This window comes from Phalacrocorax carbo, chromosome 3 (genome assembly GCF_963921805.1).
Source record: "Phalacrocorax carbo chromosome 3, bPhaCar2.1, whole genome shotgun sequence".
NCBI lineage: Eukaryota > Metazoa > Chordata > Aves > Suliformes > Phalacrocoracidae > Phalacrocorax > Phalacrocorax carbo.
This window is the reverse complement of record NC_087515.1, coordinates 31075604-31089785: the sequence shown is the minus strand read 5'-3', so window position 1 is coordinate 31089785 and position 14182 is coordinate 31075604. Positions and strand designations below refer to the sequence as shown.

The 14182-nt window shown below is 36.2% G+C and overlaps 1 protein-coding gene across 5 annotated transcripts in view; it reads left to right on the top strand.

Moving 5' to 3' along the window:
- The window catches only part of CDC42BPA (CDC42 binding protein kinase alpha), a 192811-nt gene that overhangs the window by 139656 nt on the left and 38973 nt on the right, over positions 1 to 14182 (top strand). For all 5 annotated transcript variants that reach the window (XM_064446401.1, XM_064446398.1, XM_064446396.1 and 2 more), the window contains exons 19-22: positions 5092 to 5197; positions 5805 to 5953; positions 7145 to 7236; positions 9915 to 9991. In XM_064446401.1, coding sequence (XP_064302471.1) covers positions 5092 to 5197; positions 5805 to 5953; positions 7145 to 7236; positions 9915 to 9991 — 424 coding nt within the window. The remainder of the gene's footprint in view (positions 1 to 5091; positions 5198 to 5804; positions 5954 to 7144; positions 7237 to 9914; positions 9992 to 14182) is intronic.

Sequence of the window (14182 nt, the reverse complement as noted above, 5' to 3'; positions counted from 1 at the left end):
TATTTAAACATCTATAATAATGATAAATATTTTAAAAGAAAAAACGATTGAAGAAAACTGTTCTTATTTAATCAGTCACAAGCCTACGTTTTGCTCAGAAGAACATCCAATTTAAATCCATACCTGTCCACCTCTTCAGTATGACAACAGAATGCCTTGGAGCTAACGAAGCAGGGTAGAACTTGTAGGTTCCCTCTTCAAAACTAACAGATTTTTCACATAATATTACTTTAAAATATGTATTTTGGGTGCATACTTGCTACCTTTTAAAAATTGATTTTGCCTACCATCGTCTTTTTGTACTGTGATTCATGAGGGATGGGAGGCAGTAGATGGAATTAATTACTGGTTTTGTAAACAGTTTGCTCAGCTGCCAGGGAAGTTCAAGGGATTTGTTCTAGCCCTGTTTTAAGTAACAGAAGCCCAAGGGGTCCCTTAACTTCTTTTGGGTGCTTTGACATCTAATAGATACCTCTCTCAGGAAATCTGCCCCACTATTCGAGTCCATGTTTTGGGTGGTTAAGATTGTCACTGTCTTGGGCCCTTCTAAATTATGATTTCTTTCAGATTTTATAACTTGTAATTTTAATGGCCTATCATGTTCCCATAGCCTTTCCCTTCTTTCTTACTGTGCTCTCTCACATCATGTTTAGGTCAAATGCGCAAAAGCCTTTTTATTGTTGCTGTTATTATCCCAAGATATGGCCAAAATCTTAATACAAATACTTGAATCAAACTTCCATTGCAAATTCTAATGTGGTAGCAATAGACCCTCACAGATCATTCTGCCTTAATGGAGCTATTATATTGACAACTTTATATTTGCCAAATCACTCATCATTCCTTGACAAGCTTAAGAAATATTGAGGCTTTTATAGTCAGCTATAAATTTTCCTATGGGAGATGGGAAAGATTCATTGCATAGGAGATTAATGCAGTCACTTTAAAAAGGCATCTTTTAAATAGCCATGGTACAGTATTTCTGTTCTGTTGCAGAAAGGAGGTCGATGGAAATATTGGTAGTGATTCCCAGAGTACTTGGCTAGAAATTTATTAGTCTCTCTGGGAGGGATTCATGTAACCTAGTTTTAGAAGTCCTAAGGTAGACAACTAAAATAAATCCCATGACTAGTACTGTAGAAGTTGCTTTTTTCCCCCCACTGTTTGAAAAGGAAGGATAGACAACTAGTTCAAATGAAGAATTCTGTATTGTTGAGTATGTTTATATGGATGGGTTAAATCCTACCTGATTTACCTATAGAATGGATTTTAGGCTTAGATTCAGCTGGCCAGAAGCTGTGACTGTTGTTTACCGGAAGATTCAGTGAATATTTTCCTTGCTGACTAGATAGCTTTCCAATCAACTGTACTGTGGTTGATTTTATCTTAATTATTGATTTCATTAAAAACCAACCAAACAAAAAGTATAAAAACTAACACAAAAAAACCCAAACCCTAATGCCAAAAAAACCCCAAACACTTCTGCATTAACTCAAACACAAAAAAGCACCAAAGTTTTTGTTGGTTTGGTTTGGTTTTTTGGGGTTTTTTTTTGGTTTTTTTTTTTGGTTTTTTTTTTTTTTTCTTAAATCTGGTTGCTCTGAGAAGGAGGCACAGGCAAATTGTGGAGAATGTTTAGCAAAAATCTGCTCAAATTCCACTGTAAGAAACTCCAAACATAAAAAATTCTGAGATACATTGTTTGAGGTAGAAGTAATCAGAGGTTAATTACCTATAAAATAGAAATTCTGGAGGGCAGGGGGAAATTCCAGGGTTTGGGAGCAGAGTGAAGTGTTGAAAAATTTTAGAGTAGTAGTTCTAAAAAACAAATTTTGTAGGAGGGGAAAAAAAGAATAAAGTTGGGGGATTGGAGCATACTGACGTGAAGACAGAAATTTAAAAGCATGGAGAAACGACAGGAGAAGGGAGTCATGGCCCACAGACTTCCTTGGGGTTTTTAAATCGGGTAAGATGCAGCTTGGCATAAGATCCCAGGGCTTCAAGATCACTCCTCTGGGTGGTCTCCAGTCCTATTCTATGATTTTGTATTCTAAAGTATCCTGGGTAGGGAGACGCAGAGAGTCTGATATTCCTAGCAGCCTGAAAAATAGCATAGTAGATGTTGGTCAGTGGTTATTTGAAGGTTGTCGTGGTACTGGCTCCAACTAAAAAGTGAAATTAAATTTTAGAGGATTTTGTACTATCTCTCCATCCAAGGTTCTTTATAATTAACAAACTGAGCTTGCAAGGGCACTTAGGTTATGTATGAAAACAGAACAATTCATCTAATCTAAATTTTCAGTAAAGAAAGAAATTACTCTGAGTGGAACTTAAAGAACTTTTCTCCCTTACCTTAAGTCTTTTGCTGTCCTTGGTAGGGCTCTCTGCAAGAACAGGGGGCAAGGAGAGAAACATTAAAAAGATTAACTTTACCATTCTCGCTTTAACTTCTTAAAAAAAAAAAAAACAAACAACAAAAACAAAAAACCCCACACCAAAGCCAACCAACCAAAAAATTCCCATCAAAACAAAAACTGTAAGAACTCTTGGGTTCACATGTTTAATCAATGTAGCTCATTATCGAGAGAATGTTGCCATCTAGTGGACAACAGCACTATCTCGGCTGTAAATTTTACTGGTTGTATTTACTGTCATACTCCGTATACATTTTTGCAAAAATTGACTTTACATTTATATTTTCATTTTCTAGATTTCTGCATGTTCTGTGGAATATCTGTCTGAGGTTATTGTGTGTGCAAATTTTAAGAATTTAGAGCCGGAAGGTTTTGTGCATCATAAACCAAGTAACTGAAGTATTTTCTCACCTTCCATGAGGAAGGATCTACATGGCATGATGAATATTGACAAAGAAATTGGACATTCGAAGTTTTTCATCTTTCATTAGAAAAGTTAAAAAATAAGGCACCAATTGCATTTTATTTTTAATGTGACATTGTCCCTTCTTCCTGCAAAGATTTTACGTGTCATTAAAAATAGAAAAGATCAAATGCTGATTTCTAAATTTCTTTCCCCTTCTACACCAGGAAAAGGTACTTTCTCATCTTGAGAACCTCACACTCCTTGTATTCCTACTTACACTCTTTTACTTTTTACTATGCATTTCATTATGCACCAGCCCCTCCCACCCTAGCATCTTATGCTGCTTCTCACATCTTTTGCCCACTCTTCTACCCTAAGTGGTTTGTATAGGCCAAGATTATCTCTATCTGGTCATAATGTGTTTCATCCTGAATGTTACTGGGGGCGGTGTTTGAAGTTGGTGTGCTACTTCCATTGAGTTCTGGTATACCTTGGGAAAAATAGTGACTCATTAATATCAAAACTCTCACTGACTTTTGAAGGAGACATGTGCTTTGGTTCCCCCCCCCCCCCCCAGCCCCCCAGGCTCCTCCCCACCTAACTAAATTATAGGCAGAAGACAAAGATGATAAAGCCCAAAGCATGAATAAATGCTTACTTTTTCATGCTGGGTGGGAATTTGGTGGCAAATGTTCACTATGTTTGCATTATCTTCCTATGTATTAAAGCAGTGTTCTTCACATAAATCTTAAACTGCATGCCCAGAAGTCACAGCAACCTGTAGGTGTTTAGCCCATAGCTTTTGCGTTGTGATCTTGCCCTAAGGCTGCGACGGGAAAGCTCTTCTGTTCCTCCCTTGCCTGTGGCAGTTTGGAGTACGTGCTCTCTGTCTTTCTTGCCTCCTGGTGATGGTAAATCTGTGTTGAAACATTGTATTATTTTTATTCATTAATGCGAAGCTTGCAAGTAGCACCTTTACCGTATTCACTGTGTGTATGAACCCCATAGTATCAACCAGACATACTTATATTGCTTTGTAGGCACAGAGGGGGAATCCCTTTCTGCAGAGAGGTCACTAAGAGGCAAATTCAACCATCTGGAGAACACTCATCTCCAGTCCAACATACTCAGGATTACAGTTACTAAGGAACAATCAGGAGGCAAGGATAAATTAATTTCCTTGAAGCAGAAAAAATACTTTCCCACTTCCCTAAAAGTTACTTAAAACTATTTGAGGATCATTACTTAGAGCACATCCTAAACTTGTCTGTGGTTAGTGTTGATAGATCTAAATGTGATCAAGCTGTGGTTTTAGACCGCTGGTCTCTGAGACCGGCTCAGAGACTTGGGTATGCCCTGGTGTTGCAGAACTGACTTTGTTCTGTGAGCAAGATGAGTATGTTCAGAGGCAGGCATGTAAGGTGAAAGGAAATGGGCTTTTTTTTTTTCTTTCTTCCTGCCCCCTCCTGGTTTGTTCTAGGTTTTTCATAAGCTACTTCATTTCAGTGAGGTAATTTTTTAGCAATTTTCTTTTCTATGTTAATACCCAAGGCAAAGCAAAGAAAGAACCTTCTGCTGTGATTAATCACAGAAAGTTTTGGTTTTTTTTTTCCTTTGTAACCGATGATCAAAGAATGTGAAAAACAAACTTGTCTCCTCCTTGATGTGTTTACACCCAGAAAACATGCCTTGATAGAAAGAAGGCTCAGGGAATGAGAGCGTCTTTTCTGGCTTATGCTCTTTAATGACATTAGAATTAGACTCTCCCTATTTAATTAGCGTTTCTTGAAGTAACATCACTGTTAATTCAAACTACTAGTTCTCATAGTCAGTTGATACAGTGAAGACAACCACTGGTTCCAATGTTATATGGATGGTTGAATTGTTAATTTTTCGTTTTAAGTTTTGTCTTAATTTACTCCCAAAAAATAGGTTGAATCCTGAAAGGTTTCTTTCCCACAGTCTCAATTTCAGGTAGCTGACATTTATACTGAGACATATATTACTTACTTAAATACATAGTTCATCAATCCTTATTCCTTGTCTTAGTGATGCATATTGTTTAATGGAACTGTGCAAAGCAGCAAAGGCTTAGTTCTGTGTAGTTTTCTGTATTTTGTTGTTGTTGTTTGCTTGTATTTTATGTTTTTTAATTTGATTTGTATTCTGCGTTTTTCTGGTTGCTATTTTGTTGAAGGGGCTTTTGGGTTTGTTTGTTTTTCTTTACGTTCTTTGGTTAAAACACCTTTTTCTTCTAATGTAATTCTTTAGGGTAAGTGATGAAAAAGATGCTCGAGGTTATCTTCAAGCCTTGGCCTCTAAAATGACAGAAGAACTAGAGGCCCTGAGGAACTCCAGTCTGGGTGCAAGAGCTACAGTAAGACTCTACTTCCATATGTCAGATTTTTTTTGTTTGTTTAAAAAAATACTAATTTGATAATTTCAGCTGCAATTATAACCCGTCTGTAGAGACTGTAACTTTTGACTAACAAACTTTACTGGAGCTTCCCTTCTGAATAACTGAATAGCAAATTTATTGTTTATCAATTAATTGAACGGCAATATCTTTATAACGTGATTTTATCTATTGTTCAAGTAGCTATTTCATAATCATACATGAATTTGTTGAAGGAAAATATGTATTTTGGGTCATGAAAGCATTAAAATTTTTCACTTTTGAAATGTGAAAGCCCTTTCATAGAGGTCATTTGAATTGAGGTACATCAGAACTTCAATTCACAAAATCTCTTTGCTTTTGAGATTGTGACAGCTTAAGACATTCATCTTGCCTATTTAGTACTAGAGTTTAAAAATAATAATACCAATAACAGTACTCTTTTATTTTTAGATTACTTTGGAGTTAATGAACTCTTACGTGAAGAACATAATAGACGAGAAATGTATTTGTTGAAGTCAGTTACGTTCCTCATTTTCTGCCTTCTTTCCTCTTACTCTTTCTTCTCCCTTTTTTTATTCTTTGCTAGGACATGCCCTGGAAGATGCGCCGCTTCGCAAAACTGGATATGTCTGCAAGGTTGGAACTACAGTCTGCTCTTGATGCTGAAATCCGAGCCAAACAGGCTATTCAAGATGAGTTGAACAAAGTCAAAGCTTCCTGTATCTCTACAGAGTGGTAAGACTAAATTGTTCTGATGGAAATTTACTTTGATACCTTGCAGGGAGTGTCATCAAATCATGATTTTAACTGTCTTGTCAGTCCATATTTGATACTGAATGATATGCCAGTTTCTTATATCCAAATGTGAAAAAAAGACCATACCTCTCTTCATTGTGTAAGCAGCTGAACACTTACTTGGAAAAATTGAAACCTTGAAGACTTCCAGAGGGGACACTTTCTCTTTAATAATGTAATCTTCCTAGTTGTGATAACAAGTTCAAATGCAAGCAGAGTTTGGGTTTGTATCTTAGGACATGCTCATTTCTGTTCTGTTGATGGCCGATGAAAATCAGTTATTGCGTACTGATTTGCACAGTAATAAGATGTGCTTATGGAAGATTATGAATTCTTTTACTCCTTCCTCAGACCTCCCTCCCTGCCACTCCCCCTCCCCTCCAAGTTCGAAAATTTATTCTGTATTGGGTGAATGCCTGAAGCAGGGGATTCATAGGAAGACATTCCATTTCTAGGTCTCCAGCTTTAGTCTAGCTCAGAGCACTGACTTGTTTGGCAGCTTTAGGAAAGCAGTTGGACAGAGCTGAGATTCAAGTATGTTATCTGTAAAGTGGGAATACTTTGTCCACCTGACTCGGGTGTTTTTCAGGCCAGGTAACATGATGAATAGGCAGCATTGTAAATCCTCTAGGAACAGGGGAATCAGTGTTTGCTTTAATTGCAAGGATAAGAAGTGTGGTAGGCAACGCTACTGTGCACTTCTATCAGCTGTGAATCAGAAAGGACTGAAGCAACTAACTGTAAAGTAACTGAGAAGAAAAATAGCTCAACATAATCTGTTAGTGTTACAGGTACTGTGAATTAACAAATTAAAGAACCCCTAATTTTTAAGCATAAAAATCCATGTGGTCTTTTTTTCTCATTCACAGGATACAAGCTCACACAAGTACTCATAAATTAGAAACACGAGCCTTTTTAATGGGTAAACAGGGGCAATTAATTGCTTATTCTGCTTTTTTTAAGGATACCATACTAAACAGCTCCCAGTAGATTACTGAATTCATTCTGGCATTTGATGACATCATGAAGCTTGCTTAATTTTTAAATAGCATGCAAAGATGAACAAAAAGAAGTGACTTGTAATATGGGTTCTCAATATTTACATAGGGTTTTGTTTGTATTCTTTTGAAGTAAATTGCAAGAATCTGAGAAGAAGAACATGGAACTGTTGACAGATATTGAAAGGCTGAAAAAGGAGACAGAAGAGCTTAGATCAGAAAAGGGTATGGCAACTGATATCCAAGTAAATAACATGTTTCACATTGGTGGGTACATCTTATCAATTAAGTGTCACCTTGCAAGTAAAACGTGATACCAACAGACTTTGACATACAAAATGTGAGCACAACTGCATGTTAAGATGTACCCATGGCAGTTGCATTGGCACTTCTAATACATACTTGAAATATGCTTCAGTTTTGTTGATACACTTGAACCAGTAAGGTATTATTTGAGTTGGAACTGCATTATTTTTATTTGGCATGTGTATGGTGATTCACTGCCAGAAAACTGTTACAAGTTTATATTTATAATTTTTTTCCCCTTTATGATGGGTGGAGGTATTTAGACTTCAATACTAATCATAGTGTTCTTCATCTGTGAATGTTTTGGCCCTGTCTACACAGAGAGTAAACAACTGCAGAGACATAGTTAGCATTCATTTGCTTCTGGGATGACTTTGTTGATTGGCTTTGCAACCACATAGTGAGGAGTGTGGTCATGTTTGCTTTACTGTGGTACTAAGAGTATGTTATGGTATTTCTAATGCATCTGTCTAACAGTATTTCGCATTGTTGCTGGGAGAAGAGGCTTTTTGGTAATTCTGAAATGAAAAAAAATTTCATTGAGAGATGATTAATGATTTGGCTGATTCTTTGCAGTTCCTGTAGTAGCTCTAATATTTGTATCTTATGAGTCACATGGGAAGAAGTGATTTTTCAGACCAAATGGAATTACTTAATTTTCTGTAGGGAACTGCTTGAACTCCAAAGTTTCAAAAGCCTGGCAACAATTGCTGCATAGGGGGATGTAAAATATTGTTCAGCCTTTGCAACCTAACGGCATGTCAGTCGATAATGTATTGTAGTTAACATTCATCTCCTATATATAGGCCTCCAAGTGCTAGTTGACTGGTAAAATAATACAAAACATTAAAAAATGACTGGTGCTGATTAGCAAATATAACTTAGTGAAGTGATGCTTGTTCGTCCTGATGTTTAGCACTCATACCAGGATTATGCTTCTTCCAAGAGCTTGGAGAGGAACTCTTGATAACATCCCCCTGGAGACAATAATGCTTTGTCATGTTTAACTTTCATTTATAGATTTTTGAACTGTCTTAAATATTATGCACAGTTACTTGGCTTCTGAAATCTTCCTTTATGTAAACAATTTGTTAAGAATTTATAATTAATATTTTACCCTGTATTTTTTTCAAGTGTTTAAAACCTTATTGTTTTTTTTAAAATAGAGATAAACATATAATCGTTTCTTTTAAAAAAAAAAAAAAGTACTGTTCAAGGAAAAGTTAGTAGTTATACTGTTTACCAGAAGTAAATTAATAAGCTTCTACTGCAACTATTCAAATATTTTTGTATAAATACACCTTAATCCAAAATCCTTATTATCTTTGGACTTGGTTTTCTCTTATGAGAAGAAATATATCAATGTTTGAATCATGAACTGTATAGATGATTCAAATGTAGTCCATGTACAGTGGTAGAGTAACTTCCTGTGTGTGGAAATTGATTTCTAGGAAGGGATTACTTAGATTAGCACTTTAGTTCTTTGCACTTTATAAATATTTTTCAGAAACTGAGGAGGATAGGGAAAAAGATTACTAAAAATGAATCTTTAAAGCAGCAGGTAATTTGAGAAATTTTTTTTAGTCTTTTACAGGGGTTTCAGTGTATTTATATTTTGAAGAGGAAATGATTCTTTGTAACTTCTTTGTTCGCTGTGGGTTATATTTAGGGCAAACAGGGTTATATGGCCAGTTAGAGCAAGATGCTGACATTTTTTAAAACAAATAATTGACCTGTAATATCATCAGTCTTTTGAGATGCACACAGTCCTGCAGGCTCTGGTTACAATTAGTTTTATATATATATGTAATGTACTTATAATATTCAGGAAGCCAGAGTTTGTATGCATCTGTGATTTATAAAGACCTACACAGCAACTTGAATTATTCCCTGGAGAAAAAATATCAGTTGAAGCAAGTTAAAATAACAGTCAGGACGTGCCAGCCTCTGCGGCTCCGGAGGCTGCAGTGTTCCTGCTCTACTTACCGGCTGAAAACCGTGTAAATGCTGTAGCGTGACAGAGACATCTGAAGCTTTACCCAGGATTGTATTGCTCCTGGACATTCAAAAGTGAGAGGTGGCAAACAGGCGTAGAGCATGGGTCAAGGGACTTGTGTTATTTGGAAGTGCAGCGTGTTCCTCAAACAGGCTGTTCTGTGCGTTTTTGTGGAACCTCAGTGTTTGCTGAAGCTGTCTCGTCACGGTAGGCTATCCAGCCTGTGACCAGAGCCGGGATGACACCTGCTATGTTAGCCTGTATGCCTCTATGTCACGCAGCATATGTTGCCAATGGACACAAGTGTATTAAAACCTGTGCCTTCTGCATAAGATGTGTACATACTGTACGTTTTCGTGTTGAATTCACACCACACACATCCTAGCTTGGAAAAAGTTAATTAAACACACGATGCTTGCTTAGTGGGTGTATGTCTATTAAAAAAAAAATTCTTTACTCTGGAAAACAGACCAAATGTGACAACTCGTTTCAAAAAATGTAGGTGGTTCAGGTGGATACTCAGACCCTGATTCAGCAAGGCAAAGGTCCTCCATGAAAAGGTCATTTTTCTGTAGCTTAAAAACCTGCTGCTGTTTTCTAGGTGTAAAGCACCAAGACTCACAGAATTCTTTCTTGGCATTTTTGAATGCGCCTACCTCTGCTCTGGATCAATTTGAAGTAAGTGTACAGCTATTCTAACTCTCTGTTAGTCAGTGGAACTACTGCTGTTATGTGCAGGTTATATGCATATTTGCTGAAAGTTTGGTACTGTATTTTAATCATATTGCCCCATTTATATTTGTGTATAATGATATGTGAGAATTGTTTGCCATTTACAGTGCTGGCTGTCTTTTCTTGAACACTACTAATCATAGTGAATTCTCTCTGAAACCTCGAATACAGAAATTTTCCTATTTTGTAGTGAACATGAAAAGTGCAGTTGTTCAAATGGCCTTTCTTTGTATTCAGAAATGTGCTAAGGAATGCAGATACTGGTTTGATAAAAGGGAGAGAAAATATGTGGATAATCCTTAAATGTATTCCATGAAGTCATTGGTACTGTATATTAGGTTGTTTTCACGTTCTGTTCATTTTATACAGATCTGTAAAATCCAGATAATTATTCTTCATCTCCTCTCCACAGATACCATATACTTAAAAAATAAATCTCTTAAATGTCTTTATCACTTTTACGTGAAAGAACAGTTTAGGTAGAAAACCTGGAAGAGAAAAATTGAAACGATGTTATACATTTCACATCGTCTTTAAAAGAACAGCCGGGGTGAAATATTGGTCAAACTGAATTCAGAGGGGACAAGGCACCATCTTTACAGTTACATATGGGTCTCAAATTTGCCTCTGTTTTTCTTCCTGATGGGTGTACAAGGTCAGCACATTAGGTATGAAAGAGCATAATGTTACGGATGTTGCAAAATTTATTCTCTTTTCATTCTGTATTCATTAACTCATTGTTCTCTCTTGAAGTCCTCACAATACCATTTTTTAATTTGCTTTTAAATTTTTTATCTTATAAGTTACTTTAATATAAGAATTCTGTTGGAGTGTAGGAATATTGTTTTATTGAGTGAATGCTGGAAAAACATTTGGTATAATACAGGTAGTTTTGATTAATTGTTTATGGAAGGCAATTAATGAAAACTTACTGAAGTAACTCTTACTGGCACTAGTTATTTACAGTTCTTTATTTTTGCACTATTATTTATACTGAACAATTTTCTTCATCCATCTCTCTCTCTCTTTCTCTCTCTTTCTCTCTCGTTTTTTTTTTTTTTTACTGCTGTTTTCATTAAAATAGGATTCCTTTTCTTCCTCTTCATCCTCATTGATTGATTTTATGGATGACGTAAGTCTTTGACTTTCAAACCAGTAAATCTCTCAATAACAGAGATCAGTTGATTGATTTGGAATAATCAAACATTAATGCAGTCAACTTAAAAAATCTGCAAGTGCAGTGGGGAACAGAATACTTCCATAATAACATACATTCATCTATTTATATAGATAGATGTGCAATTTTAAAGTAAATGTTTTTCTTTAGGTGCAGGTGAAGAATTCTTAATTGTAAACAGTTTTTCTAATGGGAAGAAGCTGCTTCTGGGCCTTTATCTACTGATATGGCCTGTGGAAAATGGTTCCAAAATCACTGGCACATCTATTTCATTTAGTTCTGTTGCTTCATATTATTACTTTATCATCAATTGTTTCCAAAAGTTTTCTGATCACTTCAGTGAAAATATTTTCCTTGCATACTGTTAATTAACTTCTGTTTGCTCAAATAAAATATTGTCTCTTTTTTAGCCTCCATCATAAGAAGTAATCTTCATATAACTGAAGGGAACTTAATACTTTATTGCCATTTGAGATGCTAGTTTTCTGTCAGGACAGTGTTTAAATATTTACCCTAGTTAATTAGATACTAAGGGAGTTGAGTTAAAAGCTGAAAATTGACCGCATTGTATTTCTTCCAGACTGAAGTAGTAGGGACATGAAAGTAAATAAAAATAAGCTTTTAAAAACTGAAGTATATTCTATGCATCCATGGTAGAGAACCATCCATTACAACTCTGTAGGTATATTGTGTATGTACATCTCTGTGCGCTTGTATGTATGTGGGTACACATACGCACATATTTATACATATGTATTTAAAAGTCTAATCCTATTTGTATTAAGATGTGATATAATTAGTTTTATTCTAGAAATATCTGCTGTGAAGTGTATAACAATGAGGATATAGTATTATGGGCCTATGCTACTGATTGCGTTTCCTTTCACAAACTCTGGAAGAATGCTTTTCTTCTAGACACTTTTTTTCTGTAAATCAGGTATATACCTTAGACAAAATGTGAAAGTACATCTGTGGTACCATAGTAGAAGGTATTTGCCTGCATTTTTGTATAGCATATAGAAAACTTTGTCTTGCTGATATTGTTGGAATTTTCTTCCATGAAAAAAATGAGAGTACAGTTTCCTGTCATGTTAAAGCTACAATAAATGAATAATATTTATATCCTTTATCTGGATTAAAGAATTGTTCTATATGTTGCTTGAATATTAGGAACACAGTTTCTGTCAGCAGGTTCTTACATAGAAACTTAGCTTTAAAAATACCTAATACTCTCTCCTAAAACCTGTTAGAAGAGTTAGTTAGAAGAGTTAGTTAGTAGAGTACATATATGGCAGAGTAGCTGATAATGTTCTATTTTGCAAGGGGAAACTTAGGACAAGAAAATTTTCCTGGTTGCTGTCTAGTTAGTTTTGAAGGACACCAGTACTTTATTCTGTATTTATTGTTGTTTGGTTGGTTTTGTTTTTGTTTTTTAAAGAAGGCAGCATATTTGTTTTCCACCAGCATTTTGACAAAATCACTTTAAATCTATGCAAGTGAATGATTTACAGCTGTTGGTGTATATCCTTCAAGACATTCTTCTTGATTGGTCAACCCAGATCAAATCTTTTCAGATATTCATCTTTTAGACTTAGGTAACACTCCAGGTATTTATATGTATATTGTTCCATGTGGATGACTTACTACACACAGAATCAAACTTCCCCTGTTACAGCATCAGTCTGAGTCAAACAGGAGCATTTTTTTCTCAGTTGGATTGGGCAAGAGTACATTTCTGGACTGGACTGGCCAGGGACTAACATCTCTAACACTGGGGCAGAATTCTTTCTCATCTGGCAACACTGCAGAAGAGAGCTGACTGTTGTGCTTAAAGTCAGTTCTGTGTATTTCATTTATTGGACAATTACTGGATTCGTTCATAGGTTCATAATATAGAGCCTCTGAATTATTAAAATGAATGGGTATTTATGTTTTAGCTCATTGAGTTGGTTCAACATCAATGCATTAGGTGGACTTAAATGAAAATAACGGTATTAAAAATCCCTCCCCGCTGGATGTGACCTCCATTCCTGTTCCAGTGTCTCTTTCTGACAGTAGTTCCTTGGAAGGACAGTGTTTCTTGCAGCATCTCAAGAAGAATGCATCTGTGTACAGTCAAACCTGACAAGTGTGTGGGTTCCTTATATTAAGACCAAGGAAGAATCAGAAGTCCTCAGGTCAGACTCATGCAGTGCTGCAATATTTCATGGGTTTCAGGAAAGCCAATCCTGTAATCAAGAGCCAAAGTAAATATTACTAATGGCCCATATTGTTTCTTCAGCCTCTGTGCTTCATTAAGAAATAACAGAGTGTAAAATAATACGCAGTTGCAGTTACATAGCACTCTTTGCAAGATCTCTATTTAACATAGAGATGTGTAAGCAGCACTGAGTTTGGCCCCCTGATTACATTTGGAGTTTACTAGGGTGGGTATGTTTTGTGTGTCTACCATCCAAATAATGTAATTTTTTATAGCGCTCCATGAATGACTCGAGTTAATTCTAATTTTTTCAATGAGGAAAATGGTAATTTTGCAATTTCTACCGGAGAGAAGTAAAAATAGAAGTCCCGCTGCCTCTTGTAGCATGCAGATGCTGAGGAAGAAAAGTGATAGCTCACTATTCAGATGAGCAGCAGTCAATGTTGGTTCCAGCTGTCCCTCCTTGAAATAATACTTGGTCAGGTTGGCAGAATTGGTGCCAAAATCCTCCTCATAGCTGCGAAAGGCCATGCGTTCAGAAGTTATCCTTGATCTCCTGTGCACACGGGAGGGTGCAAAGGGGAGTAGGAATGGGGTTTGCTGGCCCTGGGTTCTGATTTTGGTGGGGGGGGAAGTCACCCCCAGTGACTCTAATATGCTGATTTCTAAATCTTTGCCGTTGTTTCTTCTGTGTGTCTCAGTAACGTCATCTAGGTGTTAAGTCTCCTGTGGTCACTAGAGGTGTCTGCTAATGGAATGT